Genomic DNA, 16,839 nt, shown 5'->3' on the forward strand with positions numbered 1-16,839 from the left:
GTACAAGTGTTGCGCCGTGCCTGCTACAATCCTGAAGGTGGCATGGCAGCTGAGCTAGATGCAGCAGGCACCTGTTTTGCTGGAGATTGTGCTCCAGCGCAACAGTCCACGAAAGCTTCGGCAATAAAAAAGTTGGGACTCTGCAATGACGGCAACATTCGCGCTTGCTCGCAGTTTTTGCCGGTGGAACTTCGAAAGACCAACTGTCAGGATCGCAACATCCGACTACACAACGTGCCGTCTCCTGCGATCTCGTTAGTCGCCACTTTGGGCCCATTTCAATGCATTGGCAAGACTGGACGACAAACACATCAGCCAAAGACATGTTCCAGTACTGTAGTGCCACTATAAGAATGGTGGTTCCGACGAATAGTCTTCGAACTTCCTCTCTAGATAGGCCGCAATATAGGGCAATCCACTTATAACGATAATGAGAAAAAAAAAAAAAATTTAATCGTTAAAACCAATTATTATTGTATCAGGACAAGAAACTGATTGCTTCCACTCTAGAAACTCTAGAAATTGATTGTTATAAGCAGTACATTAAGTGGATTGCACTGTATTCATACTTTCCAGAGCTTTGGAAAGTCATGGTAGTGCTGGGTTAATTGCCGCAACGTGCACTCTTTTCGTCAAGCAGCAGTGCAATGCAGAGGGGCAATACTCGCAAGCGGACACTGCGATTTTCAAAGTTGTTCTTGGCCACGCTGTAGCCGTGAGACTAGGGGAAAAGCACGCCTTCAAAACTGGACGGTGCATGTGCACACCTGGTGTACTGTCGAGGCTGGTTATAAAGAAGTCAATGGGAATTGGAAATCGCTTTGCTAGACAATAAACTTTTGTTAGTTCGACTTTGGTTAATTCGACTTTTCGTTTAATTCGATCGTTTTCAAAAGTCCTGGCAAGGCCCATACATTTTTTTGGGAGGAAAAGTTCGATAGTTTGAACTCGGGAAGACTCTGCTTCAAATAATTCGTCCAGAGCGAATGCGCGTGGGCTCGCATTGGGTGGCACCACGGCAAAAACACCACCAACGTACGGCGAAACACGGGCACTTTCCTGCAAAGCCGAACGTGTGCAAATATGCGTCTGCTCCTCTACGCTGTTGAGATAGACCGCAGCGAGTGACACGAGCCAGCGCAACCAATCTGGCGTGGAGTAGCGCGGAGAACATAGCACGTGATCGGGCGCAGAGACAGTGCGCGCTCTCAAAATGCTTTTCTGTAGCACCATGAGTGGTTTATCTTGCACGCTGAAAGCACAAGTTCTCTTTTCCTTTTTTTTTTATTTATTTATTTTTTTTTTTTTTTTGTTGCCGACGGTCTGGTTGCTTGACGCCAAAGTCGGCTCGTAAAGCTTTCTTAGCACGTGCTCTCAAAGCGCTTTTCTGTAACATAGTGTACGGTCCACCTTGCGCATCACAAAAAAAAAGTTCTGTTTTCCTTTTTTTTTTTTTTTTTTTTTTTGCAGTTATTTTTTTTTTGTTGCCCACGGTCTGGCTGCCCGGCGCCAAAATCGGCTCGTCAAACTTACTTTTTTTTTTTGTAGTGCGCGATTTTCTGGGGACGTGACGTTTAGTTATGCTGCTCTCCGGAGCATGCTTTTGGACATGTGTGTTAAGCACAGATGGCACCAGACCATCCATGAGTACTTTGGACAATAAAAGAATGCCTGAACGTGGTTCAGGCATTCTTCCTCGACGATGGTGACTATTCCGTAAACATTCTCTTCCATCAAGGCCAAGAAAGTCCTGCTGTCACCGTTGGAGATGAGCGTTGCCTATCGCAGGTCATGCTTCTCAATGGATCACTTGAAAAGGGTCAAGCCTTCTTCCACTTCCATCTTCCCTGATCTGGTGCCGGTGTTCTCGCATATGTGATGCTGGTGCATGTTGTCATACCCTAGGTATCCAGGCTGCGGTCCCGTCTGACATCCAAGGTACAGGTTTGAGAGCACCACTGCATCCAAGATGAGGTCTGTGTGGTACTCGATCACTGATCCAACGCCAATGTGGGACATATGCCCACGCTTGTGACACGTCCCGTCGAACACCACAGTTATGTCCTTGCAAAAACTTGCCTCCATGTTCTCGTAGGCTACCTTTACAGCAGTATATAACTGACTTTGCATAAAACGCACACCCAAGCGCTGGGACTGTAACTCTCTGAAAAAATTCTTCCGGTGCTCCTCGAAAGTCTTGTGACGAATGCCTCTGTGAGGAACATTCATCGCTGCCCAGAAATCATTGAGAGCTGTCTGCCCCTTCCCGATCTTCTTGATGACCATTATGGCTCAAATGTCCTCTTCAAAAGCCATGGAGTCTTGCTGGCGTGGCAACTCCGAGCAGAAGAGAAAATACTAGGGGTGTGCGAATACTCGAATATACGAATTCGAATCGAATAGAAAGTTCCCGAATAATTCGATTCGCGGATCGAATTCCTAGTATTCGGTTACTCGACTATTCAATATATTCGGCCAAAGACGCACGGTGGACGTGGAGCAAACAAAAAAGCAGTTTTTTCTCCCGATGTAAGCGCCGTGTGACAGACCATGCGAGAAACACCTCTTGGTCCTACCATTCCACAAAAATCTAACGCACAGGTTAGAAAACAGAAAAGTAACGAACGCCACAAACTTTATAGCACGAAGATTTACTGACGATCATGACACAATCTACCCTTGAATCACAACTGAAACATCCCGCTTGCGCCGCTTCCAGAGAGGAATTGTTGGGAAGCCGGAATTCCGCGCCAAGCCTAATTCTTTTCACGAGTAAAGCCCCTCGTTTCAAACTGAAGCGCCGATGTAATACACACTTGGTCGCACTCGCAGAAATCGGCTACTGCACCACTGCACGATCCCAGAAAGAAAACCAACGTTACCACGCCGGCGAAACCAACCGAGTTATCGTCGTCGTTCTTTTGGAACCGCAAATTCTGATTCCGAATCAGAACGACAACTCGGTTGGTTTCGCCGACGTGGTAATGTTGGTTTTCTTTCTGTGATCGTGCAGTGGTGCAGTAGCCGATTTCTGCGAGTGCGGCCAAGTGTGTTTTACATCGGCGCTTCAATTTGAAACGAGGGGCTTTACTCGTGAAAAGAATTAGGCTTGGCGCGGAAGAAACGGAACAGAAAAATAGTGTGCCTAGATTTGAGAGGGTTTTTAACAGCTCGATAAGGTGCCGAAAAGACGAAAGCGTCGGTCGGGTTCGGGCAGGCAGGGCAGATGTCGTCGTTCTTCTGTTTGTTCGCCTTCTTTCCACGCGACAACACAACACATGCGCATTCACGATCAATCTGCGATGGAGCCGTCTCTGTGGTTTCAGTTTCGGTTGCTCCCTCTTTTAAATCAAGGCTCTCTAAAACAGGATAGATAAACGGAAAAATGGATGCGTAGCGGCAGTTGGACGCTGACTTGAACCACCTAACCACGTTTTTTTTTTCTTACTTTAGATTATATTGTTTAAGCCAGTTTACCTTGTTGCTGTTTACTCAGATTTAACACCTGTCTATTTATTTATGTGAAATCAAATCACAGGTGCCATTTTTTTTCCCCTTAAAATGGAGACCAACTATCGTAAAATGCCCCTTTTCTGAGATATACAAATATATTTTTAAAAAAAAGTTGCGGTGTTAAGTTGTGTTTTTAAAGAAAAAAAAAGGCACGCGTGGCTGTAACCTTTTTTTTTTGTGACGTTTAGGGTAGATAGATTATATTTGCACCATAAAATTGGATCTTTGATGCCCAGCGTTCAACAGCAACTGCTTTTTTTTTTTTCTTTCACCAAAACTTTTTTACATTTTGGCTTTTGTTTTGTACAAGACGTATATTATGCACCAGGCGCATACTCTGCGCACATACTAATCGCATTCGCAGCACACTTTGAAAAATTCCTACGAATAAAATCACTATTCGATATTCGATTCGATATTCAGCTTTATTTTCTTGATTCGATTCGGTATTCGATTCGAAAGCTACTATTCGGTATTCGCACACCCCTACAAAATGCCATAAATGGCACACACAACCTCCAGCTTTGTGGCCAGTCCCGGCTTGGTGCTCCCTTGGACTGTCAGGCTGGGTTCCAAACAATGCTTGCACAGTGTGGGGCAGAGTAGAGTGTTCAAAACATCCACCTGGATGAGGCAGAACTTCGCATCTGCATTTGTAGCAGATGAAGTAGTGGGGGCTGCTGAATCAGGCTGCATGGCCTGAAACTTCCTTTTGGTCGCCGACATAGCGCTAAGCTTAGCTTGAGCAGCAGCGCAATGTTTAACAGCCATTTTGATTTCTTCTTGCATCAGAAAATGTGTCAACAAACAAACAGTGGATGATATGCTCACACTCAAAGTGGTCGGCGTCGGCACTCCAGACGTTTCCGGAGTACGGTGATCTGGGGTGACGAATGCATCGTCGGCGATAGCCGATGGCACGAAAAAGTCCCCATTAGAAGCATTGACGTGACGCGCAGAGGTTTCCAACCTCGCCATCCAAAGAAGCTTCAAGAACTGCTTTCGCGCAACCAAAGCGTGCACCGTCTTGAACTTTGTTGCCGGTATCGTGAACGACCACGAAACACCAAAGAAAAATTATGCAAAACTGCTGAGAGAAAAGCATAGGAAACGATATTAGAAATGGCGAAAAGCGAAGTGGAGCTGATGAAAAAAAAGCAAGCAGACCACTGCCGTAGCAGACAGGAGCGGTAGACAGGAGAAATGGAGAGAGGGAGGCAGCAACGGGGAGGGGGAACACACGCGTCGAGAACAATGGCAGTAGGAGATTTCGTAATGAATTTTTAGGGGTGAAGTTCCTTAGGGTCTAGCCTTGTCCGGCATCCATGCTCACATCATTGCCATCCCATCTGTTTTCTTAAGAAAAAAAAAATGTTTGCGCAGTCGACAGGATTCGAACCTGTGCGGGGAGACCCCAATGGATTTCTAGTCCATCGCCTTAACCACTCGGCCACAACTGCAGGACAAGTAAGGGGCTCTGAGATGTGGTAGTAACTCAAGAGCTGGGGTTTCTGTCATGGATGAAATGTTGCATGTAGCCGCTCAACGTCTATACAGGAGAGGGCGCAGCGGTCAAATGCGTATATAATCGCGTTGAACTTTGCATGCATTGGCTCAACGTTTATAGACGAGAGGGCGCTGTGGTCAAATACTAAAAAAAATCAGTATCATCAGCACCAGCAGAGCTTCGCCCCAATCAACATCATTCACCACGTAGAGATGCGGTCATTTTTTTTATCATATTTTTTTTTATGAATTAGGGGTTGACAATTAAAAGGAAGATAGTCTATGTAATAAAGAACCCAAGAATGTAATTTTCTAAAAAAAACTTTTTTTTTTTTTGCAATTTTTCGTTTTTTAAGGCCTGCATCCCCCCTTAAAAAGACGGCATCTACAATCCACCATGATACATTCACATCTATGATCATTAACATGTTGCCAATGAAACTACCCATGCACATAGAAGTTGCATACACAAAAAATACTGAAAGTCTGAAATGAAGAGATCCGCCAATACAGACGATTCCCCAAGACTGTCCTGTCCAGGACAACCAAGACGCCAAAATATTTCAGGCTCTACCTCAAAGCAGGGACATCTGCTACAAATGAAGGATAGGACCTACCGACTGGTCCTGGTTGATGGTGACCTCCTCCACCTTGGTCTTGACCTGGGGCATCCAAGGCGGATCCGCCACCGGAGCGCAGTCCAGGGCAATGCGGGGGCTCGGCAGGGTGAACTCAATCGTGGGAGGGGGCACCTGGGAAGAACAGGTGACTGTCGTACGCCTATCCGGAGGCAGGAGTTCACAAACAGGGTCTCTAGCAAGCCAAGGGCAGATGTCAGTGAAAACGTAACCGATCAAGATTACATATCTTCAAGAAGGGGTCTAGGACATTTCGGTGTAGGACTTTTCAGCGTAGAAAGTTTCGGTACGGACTTTTTGGTGCACGGATATTTTGGTGCATGGACGTCTCGGTTTACAGACATTTCGGTGTACGGACTTTTCGATGTATAGACTTTTAAGTGTATCGCATAATATCTTGGTTAATTTTTATTGTCTAAACACACTGCACATAATTTATTACTCAAAGGTAGACTTTTTACAGCGAAGCTGTTATGCGCTAGGATGTGGGAAAAAATGTGTCCGCGGATGTTGACAGAAAACTCCCCATTGGTCGTGGCAAGTATGAATAAATAAAAATAAAAAAAGGGGGCAACCAGCTGACACCGTTGTAAAAGGGCAACAACAAGAAACGAAAAAAGGTGGAGACGGGCGAAGCGACGAAAGACCAAATCAGGGGACCAAATATAACAAAGAGAGCACCGCTGCGACCCGCTGTAAGCAGCTGCGAGTAAAGGCAACGCCGCAAACTGCCGTCAGCAGAAAGAAGCAAAACCTCTCTATTTTCTTTTGCTGTACATCCACGAGGGGGAGAGGGAAGAAAGGAAGAGGAGGGAAGGGGTGCATTGCAACCCTATCTCTCCCTTGCATTGCGAAAGGCATGTGCAAGCGGTGCCGGCCGCGGCAGCCACGGACAGGCGCAAAACCTGACACCCAAGGGACGCGCGCGAGCGGCGGCTTGCCAGCTGCTGGTGTTTCCATTGTTTTCGCGCACCAAAAGCTTTCTGAAACAAAAAGCGGCGCAGTGCTACGGCGACGCCGGGTCGGTGACTTGTTAGCTCCATGCACTCAGTAGGGTCGCAAAATTTGGTCACGAATGTAGGTCGAAATTCTCTGGTCATGATTGTGGGCCAAACCTTAATTTGTGACACCTCCGAAAAAAAAAAAAGGTTGACTTATATTTGAATACATCCGGTAAGACAAATCTGAAATCCCAATTGATACTTTTGTTTATCAATATAATAAAATATACAAATATCCACAATGCCTGCTGGGAGGTTCAACTATTCATTTCCAACTGCTGAAATGCCTGTGCACCGAAATGTTCATACACCAAAATGTCCGTGCACCGAAATGTCCGTGCACCAAAATATCCGTGCACCAAAAAATGCTCGTGCACCGAAATGTCCGTGCACCGAAATGTCCCTTCACCGAAATGTCCCTGCACCAAAAAATGTCCGTGCACCGAACCATACATGCACCGAACCGTCCATGCACCGAAAAGTCCTACACCGAAATGTCCTGATACCCTCAAGAAGTATGAAATGCATAGCATTTATAAGGCTAACTCTTAGCACTTCCATGTTTGTCCGTGGGATGTAGACTCGGTTACATTAAGGTGCAACGTGACGACCTTGACATGAGTGTAACAATCAAGCGACAACATGACATCCCATGACCCTGGCATCATGTGACACCATAATTTCATGTGGCATGCAGTCACGTGACGTAAGGTAATGTAACCATGTGCTTTCCTGATGGTCATGTGAGGTCACAATGTCGCTGTGATGATTTCAAATTTAAAAAATAGTCCAATTATTAAAAATCCACATTACAAAAAGTTTGTATCAGTTACAATTGAACCTCGATGTAACAAGATCCTGCTACAGAGGGCTCGAGGACACGATTACGTCGAGATTTTTTATTATCTAATAATAGTAAAAAAATTATAGAGTAAAGTTAGAACAGTGGTTGCCAAACTGCCACTTTCCTGGTTTGGAGAAACCATAGAGTTACTGTCGAGACCGGTTATAACGAAGTCGGTTATAACGAAATAGCGGCTACAGCGAAGTGATCACGATTTCCCATTCCCTTTTGCACAATTGGTTATAACCGAAGTCAGTTATAATGAAATAGCGCATATAGCGAAGCGATTTCCGATTCCCGTCGACTTTGTTGTAACTGGTCTCGACAGTATTATAATGTATGCTAGAGGTTCAACTGGCGCTAGTGTCCATGCAACTTCAGGGAAGCAAATTAAATTTACTTTTGCGATGCTTCTGTGCATTCCTATGGGAAAACGCGCATGCATTTTGTCTCTTCGCCAAAAAATACCATGGATCACTTTTGTTATTTTAGGTTGTACCGAATAGTATGTACCTTTATTAGCATTGTAAAAGTGTAATTGCTTGAGTTAGGGCGTTTTGCTTCATCAGTGAACAATGTTTAACTTCGCTATATTTCAGGCCCAAACCTCTGTTCCACAGCAAATGTGTAGAAACAAGCGACGATACTAAGCAAAGTAACAATTGAAAGGAATATACAGTGTGTTCAAGGGTCGCCAGCATTCCGGTGACGGTTATATATTGCTAATATGCCAGTCCTGTCATTATATAAAAATGACCTTGTCTTGCATATTTACGAGCGGTTCAAAAACATTCAAAACGTAAAGAATAAAGTTTGTCGGCTATGAAAGGTGTCTTTTTTTACTATTTTCTATGCCGAGCAGCTTTTATCAGGCACTTGTTCTCAAAGATTTCAAGTGTGCGGCGATTTTTTTTTAACGTAGAACAAGGATCTTCGTACAGAGCAGAAAAAATAAAGCCGTACTTACTATTGAAGATCAAACCATACTACGTGGCTCTCAATTATTTTTGATTGTACATGCACAGAGAGTTACTGATCCAGTGTTACTGCACAGATTCGGAGCTGCTTATGACCGAGTGCATTAAAACCGTGAAGGTTTTTCAAATGCTATTGCAAAACTTTCGCACTAATGAAGTGCAGTTTCAGGGCCAGCGCATTCTCTCGTCGTAAGAGATCGCGAGAACTCGGTCGTAAGCAACCGCAAGTGCATGGACCAGTCTTTAGAATCCTTTCAATCTGGATAAAACTAGGCTGAAGTTTTTTCCGAAAACTAGACTGAAGGTTTTTCAGGGACTGCGAGATCAAATCTATGCACTGTTTATGAGTAATGGTTGCTTTTAACCTTGTCCAAGTTATTTCAAGCTTGTGGTGAGCTGGATCTGTATAAAGTATTTGCAGATCTGAAGTGCTCCCGGGCCATCCAATAGACAGCAGCAGTGTGTAATCTCATTGTAAGCCCACGAGGGTCGTAGCGCGGGCAATTGCGATCAAATGCAATGTGCCGACCAAGCTCAAGGCTACCCTGGGGTGCCTCTCTGAAGATGATACAGTAAACCCCCATTAACTCGAAGTCATAAAAACCGGGAAAAATTTCGAGATAAGCGAAGTTTCGAGATAAGCGGAGTACCGAAATTTCCAAAGTATCGACCGCGGATTTAGAAAATCTAGCGCTTCCGAAAATCGTACCAATCACAGCTTCGTTTTAAGCAAGAAATCACTTACTAAAACGAGAAAAAAATGAATTAGAAACAAGCGTCCAGCGGTCCAGCGCACGCATATATTCCTCAAAGAGCGCCGCCGTCATCTATGTGGACGGGGTTGAACGAAGGCGACGCGACAACGGCTTGGCGGCGTGGCGACTACGGCGACCACGAGATCGGGAGAGCCGATAGAACGCCACAAGCCAGCACAAGCGTAGAGAAAAAGGGAGAAAGAAAAGTCCCGGGAGATGCGGAGAAAGCAAAAAGCAAGAAAACAAACGTCCTTGAACGCTCGTAGCGTTCTGTGCGCCCGGGACGGAGCTTCCTTGTTTTGTTTATTTTTCTCGGTGCTTCCTTCTTTTGTTTATTTTTCTCCGAAGACCCCCCCCCCCCCCCTCTCTCTCTCTCTCTCTCTTTGTTAGCGTTATTTTTAGGTCGCGGTTGCTTCGTCTGCGATGGAGATAAACTTTCTCCTTCGGGCCTCAGTGTCCTTTCAGGAATATTTCTTTTTTTTTTTTATATTTTTGCCAGGCGAAGTTTCGAGATATCCGATGCCCGTCCCGGAAACTTTTTGAGACAAGCGATGTCGAAATACATGGTGCCAATGGGGATTCATTTCGCAACGCACAAAAGTTTCAACTTAACCGATCTTTCGAGATATCCGTGTTCGAGTTAACGGGGGTTTACTGTATTGAGAAGCGTGCCACTAGAAAGTGGTCCGAGCCCGTGGCTGACGAAGGGACTTGCCTTGAAAACCAAATGTGCCGCCTCTTCCATCCTGAGCCAGCACTGGTAACGGAACTTCCACAGGGCTTGAAACCTGCCGGGTCGGAGAACATGTTTTTTCAGCCACAACTGTGCTGTCCAACGCCCACCTATACCGTGTTTTGTAATAACCAGAAAATCGTAGAAGCAATGGCCAGGTGAAAGCATTAGTGGGAAACACTTTGTTTTTTTTTATTCGAAGCACGTTTAATTGTAAGATTTTCGCAGATCCTGCGTGCCTTGAACTCTAGAGTCGGCTGCGATGGTTTCTTTCGAAAAATTGCTACACTCGCACGTACTCGTAATGAGCAGGATGAACAGTGCATTGAGATGAGAGCTGCAGTGGCCACAGCACTCACGCTATTTCTGCACCTCTCTTTTTGTTTTTAGCAATGTTGTTAATGATTTTGCAGTACCTCAGTGTTTTGACAGTAACGTTTTCTCTTTTTACATTGTTTTTTGTTATAGAGATTATTATATGTTACGTACAGCTTCCGAAGATGGCATTTGCGAGGGCAATTTCAACTCCACTTTAAACACTGCTCGGAGTAACTAGGGAACAGATATGTGGTGTCTGCTGAGGTCTGTTTTGTTGCATTGCAAAACGTTAAACTCACGCTTGATTTTTTATTGAGTGGGACTGCCCCCGCTGGGATGACTTGTGGGGCACCGCAGGTAACTTAGAAATAATTTGATAAAAAAGAGAATGCCAATAGTGTATTTGATTACATATAAAAAAAAAAAAAGAATTTTTTCTCTCGATGTGGAGACAAGGCAATGTAGGCTTAGCAACTTGCCAAGCAAAGGCCACACTAACCTGAGTAGGGCATTGACCCTCTGTGTTGTGTCCTCGCTCTTCAGTTCCCTGCTCACGAGTTCGGAGGCGTGTTCGGGTGCCTTGACGGCAGCCAGAATGAAGGTTACAGCTGCAATGCAAGATACACAAGCAGTCTGGGCATTCTCTTTGACTGGACATCTACCTAACCGCATGCAAAAAACCTGTACTGTAAAAATATTATCTCACAAAAAAAAGCAATAATGCTGCTGATTTTTTGCAAACGGGCCAATAACAAACATCAGAATGAGACTACAAACACCATTTATTATTTATTTATTTATTGTGTGATGTCCTAACTGCTTAAATTTTTCTCCGAGTGTGAATGGCGTCCCTTTGCAAGAAATTGCTTGCGGTCCATACTGCAGATCGCTGTGTCATCCAAGCGCTTGTGAATGGTGAATGATCAAAGAGAAGGACTTGAAGACTTAGGAAGACACGTATGCTGGGATTTGCCATCTTTTTAGAGCGCAGCTCTTAGGGGCCCGTTCCCGGCTTGAGCGGCGTCGGCGTCGGCGTAACCGCAACCCTCGTGAGGGTTACGAGGGTTAATCTCATGAGGGTTACCCTCACGAGGATCACGAGGGCCACGAGGGTTACTTACCCTTGTAACCCTCACGAGGGTTACGAGGGTTAGTTACCCTCAAAAGGGTTACCTTCACGAGAGTTACCCTCACGAGGGTTACTTACCCTCGTAACCCTCACGAGGGTTACGAGGGTTAGTAACCCTCATGAGGGTAACCTTCACGAGGGTTACCCTCACGAGAGTCACGAGGGTCATGAGAGTTACCCTCACGAGGGTCACAAGAGTTACCCTCACGAGGGTCACGAGAGTTACCCTCACGAGGGTCACGAGAGTTGCCCTCACAAGGGTTACTAGGGTTACCCTCACGAGGGTCACGATATTTACCCAGGTCACATGACCGCCCCTGGGGTAACGTGACCTGGGGATACCCCCGAGGTCACGTGACCCCCCGTTGACGTCATAGCCACTGATGACGTCATCAGTGACGTCACTGATTACGTCACCGGCATCCGCATCGTCATCGTCATCATCACTGATGACGTCATCAGTGACGTCACTGATGACGTCATCAGTGACGTCACTGATGACTTCACCGGCATCCGCATCGTCATCATCATCATCACTGATGGCGTCATCAGTGACGTCACTGATGACGTCATCGGCATCGTCACGTGGCCCCAGGTCACGTGACCCCCCCGACGTCACGTGACGTCCCAAGGTCACGTGACTCCCACAAGGTCACGTGACCCCCAAGGTCACGTGACCCCCGCCACCCGAGGTCACTTGACCCACCCCCTCAGTACCCTTCCCTCCTCCTCCTCAAGAGCTGCGCTCTAATTCGGCGTTACAGGGAGTTGTAAACGGCTTTCATTTTTTGCTTTCCAAAAGTAGGACGCGATTTTGTCCAAGACAAGCTGAGAGAGACGGAGAATGAAGATTGAAACCCTTTTCCAACCGACGATGGGTGAAGAGGTTGCACAGCCTCCTACAAGAGAGTGAGAATGTATTCTGGCACTGTTCGGTCCCAGCCATATCCAGCTCATTAAATCATGCCAAGAACGCAACAAAACGGCAATGTATGCGGGACATCTATAATCACCCGTCGTGTAATTCAAAATTTTAGTTCTTCACCTTCGTGGAGAGTTTGTTGGTTTCACCCGAAATTTTAGTCAAATGTGGGATGTCGCAAAAACTGGGAAGGTATAATCGGGGTTCCATCACAGCACCATCATCTTTCACCTACCGTAGAAGGGTGGGCGTAGTCATCGCCCACCCTTCTGCCGCCTGAAACTCATAAAAAAAAGTGGGGCAGGCCATGTCTCAATGGGTGAGCACAAAAAAATTTTAAAAATTGGAAAATAAACATTCATTTTTTTGTGTATCTAGCACAGCTGCAGAAGAGATACATTAAACTCAAAACTCGAATTAGTTTTATCGTTTTATACAAAAAAATGCTTCTCAAAGAACGCTTTACTATTGCAAAGTCCGTTGCTTGCATCTGCTCCATGAACACCGTCGACTGGCATATAGCGCGAACGTTTGTTCCGTGAAAGCACGTTACACCGCTGTGTTCTTGTTAGATTAAAAAAAAAAAAAAAAAGTCCACAAGAAAATAGAAAAACCAGGCAGGCGCAACGAGCGAGCGAGCGGATTAAAGGAGCGACGAAGAGCGATGCTGGGAAAGCGGGAAAGCCGGCGAATGCGTTGGCAAATACTTTGGCGTTGGGCCAAGTCGGGCACCTTGTCAATCACAAGCTCTTGCGTAACTTTCTTGTTTGGTGCACACATGCGTGCGTTTGTGCACGGCGTGCTATCAACGCGGGTTAGGGCGGCGTTGCTGCGTGGCGTGGACGGCACCATGAACACGGAGCTCGAAATGGGACGCTTTACAAACGTATGTGTGCGACGTTCCCGCGAATCTTTATTTACCCGCTGGCTTTGTCCTGAACATTGCAAAACTGCCGTCGCGACGTGCCGGGAGAAGAAGTGGGTTCATGGAGACCTTAACTTCGGTGGAGACAGACTTTGACCTTCCACTCGGCGGTTACTTTCCAGGATGTGGGGTGTTCGCTACCTCGCGATCCCTAAATGGGTTACTGCTTGTGTGGCACAGGTTGGAGGAACTTTATTTTTCGGATTTGTTTTGACTTTCTCCACTTAGAATTCTGCTTGTGTTATCTTTCCGACTTCCTTTTTTTCTTTTTTTTTGGACAATATTTTTGAAAGCAAAACAAACTTTTATTTTGTTATCCCCATCGTTTTCTTTTCGCATGGATACACTCTGACTTCGAGGTCGCTCGCCGAGCAAATGCATAAACAAAGAGACGCATCTTTCTCTCCTTCGTTTTACTTTGTCCTGGACGTCCTCAACTGAAAGGTCCGCGGCAGCGTCACTCGGGTAGGATGAATGTTTTCAAATTGCGGAGTCGGCATTGGGGTATTTTAAGGGGTGGGCAATGACTCGGTGTTTTTTTGGAAATCGATATTGGCCCAAAAAGTGGGGTGGGCGATGACTCGGGATATTACGGTAGTAGGGCCTGTGATGCTCTCCTGTGAAGGTCACTGTATGGCACTAATTTATACCGATAGGCATCGCACGAGTGTGCAAAAAATATTTTAAATGCAAGAAATATTTTCTTTTTACTTTCAGTCTAAAGGTTAGGGTCCATAAATTTTACGAGGGCAGAAGTTATGCGAGTGAGTAAGGCGTTTTCAAATTAAAATTTTAATTTCGTAACATATCTTTATTATGAGGGAAAAAAATAAAGCCTTTGTAGGCTTAAAATTGTCACCCTTTAGATAAGCCTTCCGTGGGTCCTTGCAGAAAATTTATCGCATTTTGAAACTGACTTTTGGCAAGGTGCTAACAGAACAAAAAAGAAGCTGAGCCGATCTAATCAGGAATGAGAAATAAAGAGCGTTATGAGTTTACATCGTGGTCCCCGATGTTCTCGTCGCTAACTCCAAACACAGCGAAATCGTGCCGATTTTCGATTGCCGCAAATAAGCATGTGCGATAAGTGGCCAACTGATCGATCAGAAACCGAGAGCAGACCCGAAACTGCAGCCAGCTGCTGATCGCCCTCAAGCAGGAGTTCCCAGGCGATTGGCATAGCTTCGACCAGGGTCTCTTCCGAAGCCACCACGATGCCCTTGATGAGCGTCGATAGGGGGCTGTGGAACAGGCCCATCACCTGCGCACGAGCACACTCTGCTGGAACCAGGTGCAAACATGCCCTTGTCTCGAGCAGAAGTAGAGCAAAGCCCATTTGTACTTCATCTTTTTATGAAAACAAAGAACAAAGACAAAAAAAAATAGCAGCTGCCCCAATACATTCGGGTGTTTTCATAACGAATTCCTCTTCCCCGAAAATGCCCATTTACTTGAGTAAAACAAGAGCAGTCTTGGGTAAGTTACTTTTAAAAAGTAATTTGTTACAGTTACTTTCAGAAAAAAGTAGCCAAGTTACCGTCACAGTTACCGCAACAAAAGAGTAACTCGTTACAGTTACAGCTAATTTTAAAAAGTAACGGCGTTACTTTTCAGTTACTTTTCAATAACAAAAAAAAATTAGAAAAAAAACTAGAAAATGCTCTCACAACGTTTTATTGCATAAAATTAATAAGTACGCTTTTTATTTCATATTGTAACTTAGCAGCAGTTGCTTCTCGAAGTTGGTGTTTGAAAGTTTTCAGGCCAGAGTAGTGGCGCGAATCACAATACGAAACATGCGCAGTGCGGAGTAGTGGCGCTAATCAAAATACGAGACATGCGCAGTGCCCTCCACGTGTATTGTTGTTTCACGGTTGATTCACCCGATTAAAACGCGTTAGCACAGAAAAAAGAAAAACCACAATATAGATAGTGCTTCAAGACACTAAGATGTAAGTGTTCAGTCACTAAGTACAAGCGCGTGCATAAAGATAACTAGATATTTTTTTCATATAATCTACACGTGGCTATATTCAAGTCGTGACTCGCGAGAAAGAACCTAATCACAACTTTGTGCAAGGCCAACTTAACACTCGAAATGTCGAAATAGCCTTTTTGGAAAGTGCAAGGAATGGATAAATTGCACTCGTTCAGTGATATATTATTCATAAAACACTGGAAAGTAACGACAAAAGTAACGTCGTTACTTTCATCGTTACCTCAGAAAAAAGTAATAGAACTACAGTTACAAGTTACATTTTTAAAAAGTAACTCGTTACAGTTACAAGTTACCAAAAAAAGTAACGAAATCACAGTAACGCGTTACTACTCAAGACTGAACAAGAGTCCCAGCCCATTTCTATATGGTTTCAACAGGAGCCAGCGAATAAAGCCTAAGCTTAGTTTATTGTCAGATGCCTTGCCTGAGTCCTGAGGTACTTGAGGGTGGGGTTGTCGTCCCTGGCCAGGGGGCGGGGCCTCTTTCTGGGCTCTGCCTTACCCTCTGCCCCTCCCCCGGCAGTCAGCCCTCCTTCCACGTCGTGCACCAGGCAGGTGGCGCTGCTGTGTAGGGACCGGGCTCCGTCCAGGGCGCGTTCCAGCTTCTCCAGGTTGTGGGCCAGGCTTGCCTTGCGTCGCAGCGGCGAGCTGGGGCCCGTGATGATCTGCAAGGCACCGGAACAATGCGAGTGCCCTGTTTTCCGGATTATGCACGTTGAAAAGTTAAAATTTTACTTGATGCAGACTATGCGACGATTTGTTTTTCAAGGTCGTTCATTATCAAGAGACGTCGTGAATTTTGTGAATGACAGGTTTTGTTAGTGGTGATTTTTGTATAAGAGCATTTTTGTGAATGAATTAAAAAAGCTGCCATTTTTTAAAGTGCGCCGCATATGAGAATTTTACGTGCAAGCTATGCACCCGGTCTGGACTGTGCACCGGATGTCTGGACTGTCTAAGAAATAAACTTTTATTTTTCAGTCGAACTTTACCCTGCGGACTATACGCCGGATGAGGAAAAATAGATTACTTGAAATGCTCATTGGTGGGAATGCCCAAAGCCTTTTGAAGCAGGTGTTGTAGCAAAAAAAGCCTACTTTAATTTTTTTTTTTTTTTCTGAGTTAAAGTTGAGTTATTTTTTCTTTATCTTTTTTCTAATTTTTTTTTTGTTTTGTTTTCCTTTTTTTCTTTGTGACTAAAGTGGTGTTTGCAGTGCGATGGGCATCATAAAATGTGTTATTGCTCATTGAAAAAACTGTGAATATCTGTCCTTCGTCCATTTCAGTGGTTTATTCTGTCTGTGTGAACTATACTTTATCCAACGTGCTCTGCTAAGTGTGCTTAATGGTGCAAAATTTGAAAAAGGGTCTACTGAGCTCTGCCTCTTGATGATCCCTGTTCATGCCAGAATGTCTCCTTGAGAAGATAAATTAGGTCCTCAGTCTCACAAACAAAGTGAAAAGGTTGAGGAGTGTCACTTTTTTTTTCAACAAGAACAAACGCCAATGTCCAGAGTGGTGCGGAGCATGCTTATCGTAGCGTGCCAAAGGCGATGAAAAGGGGGAAAATCCAGGCTCCC

The 16,839-nt window shown here is 45.1% G+C and overlaps 1 protein-coding gene and 1 non-coding gene across 2 annotated transcripts in view; both read right to left on the reverse strand.

Moving 5' to 3' along the window:
• Nucleotides 1-16,839, reverse strand: part of LOC8030520 (protein unc-80 homolog) — a 231,893-nt gene that overhangs the window by 61,694 nt on the left and 153,360 nt on the right. Inside the window, exons 30-34 of the mRNA XM_042293095.1 lie at nt 15,685-15,924; nt 14,384-14,522; nt 10,785-10,893; nt 9,950-10,022; nt 5,637-5,771 (exon numbers count right to left, since the gene is read on the reverse strand). Coding sequence (XP_042149029.1) covers nt 5,637-5,771; nt 9,950-10,022; nt 10,785-10,893; nt 14,384-14,522; nt 15,685-15,924 — 696 coding nt within the window. The remainder of the gene's footprint in view (nt 1-5,636; nt 5,772-9,949; nt 10,023-10,784; nt 10,894-14,383; nt 14,523-15,684; nt 15,925-16,839) is intronic.
• On the reverse strand, nt 4,892-4,973 carry Trnas-aga. The gene has a single exon. It is a non-coding gene; the product is annotated as a tRNA-Ser (tRNA).

The sequence above is a fragment of the Ixodes scapularis genome, unplaced genomic scaffold, assembly GCF_016920785.2.
Source record: "Ixodes scapularis isolate PalLabHiFi unplaced genomic scaffold, ASM1692078v2 PGA_scaffold44__24_contigs__length_19508400, whole genome shotgun sequence".
NCBI classification, from domain to species: domain Eukaryota; kingdom Metazoa; phylum Arthropoda; class Arachnida; order Ixodida; family Ixodidae; genus Ixodes; species Ixodes scapularis.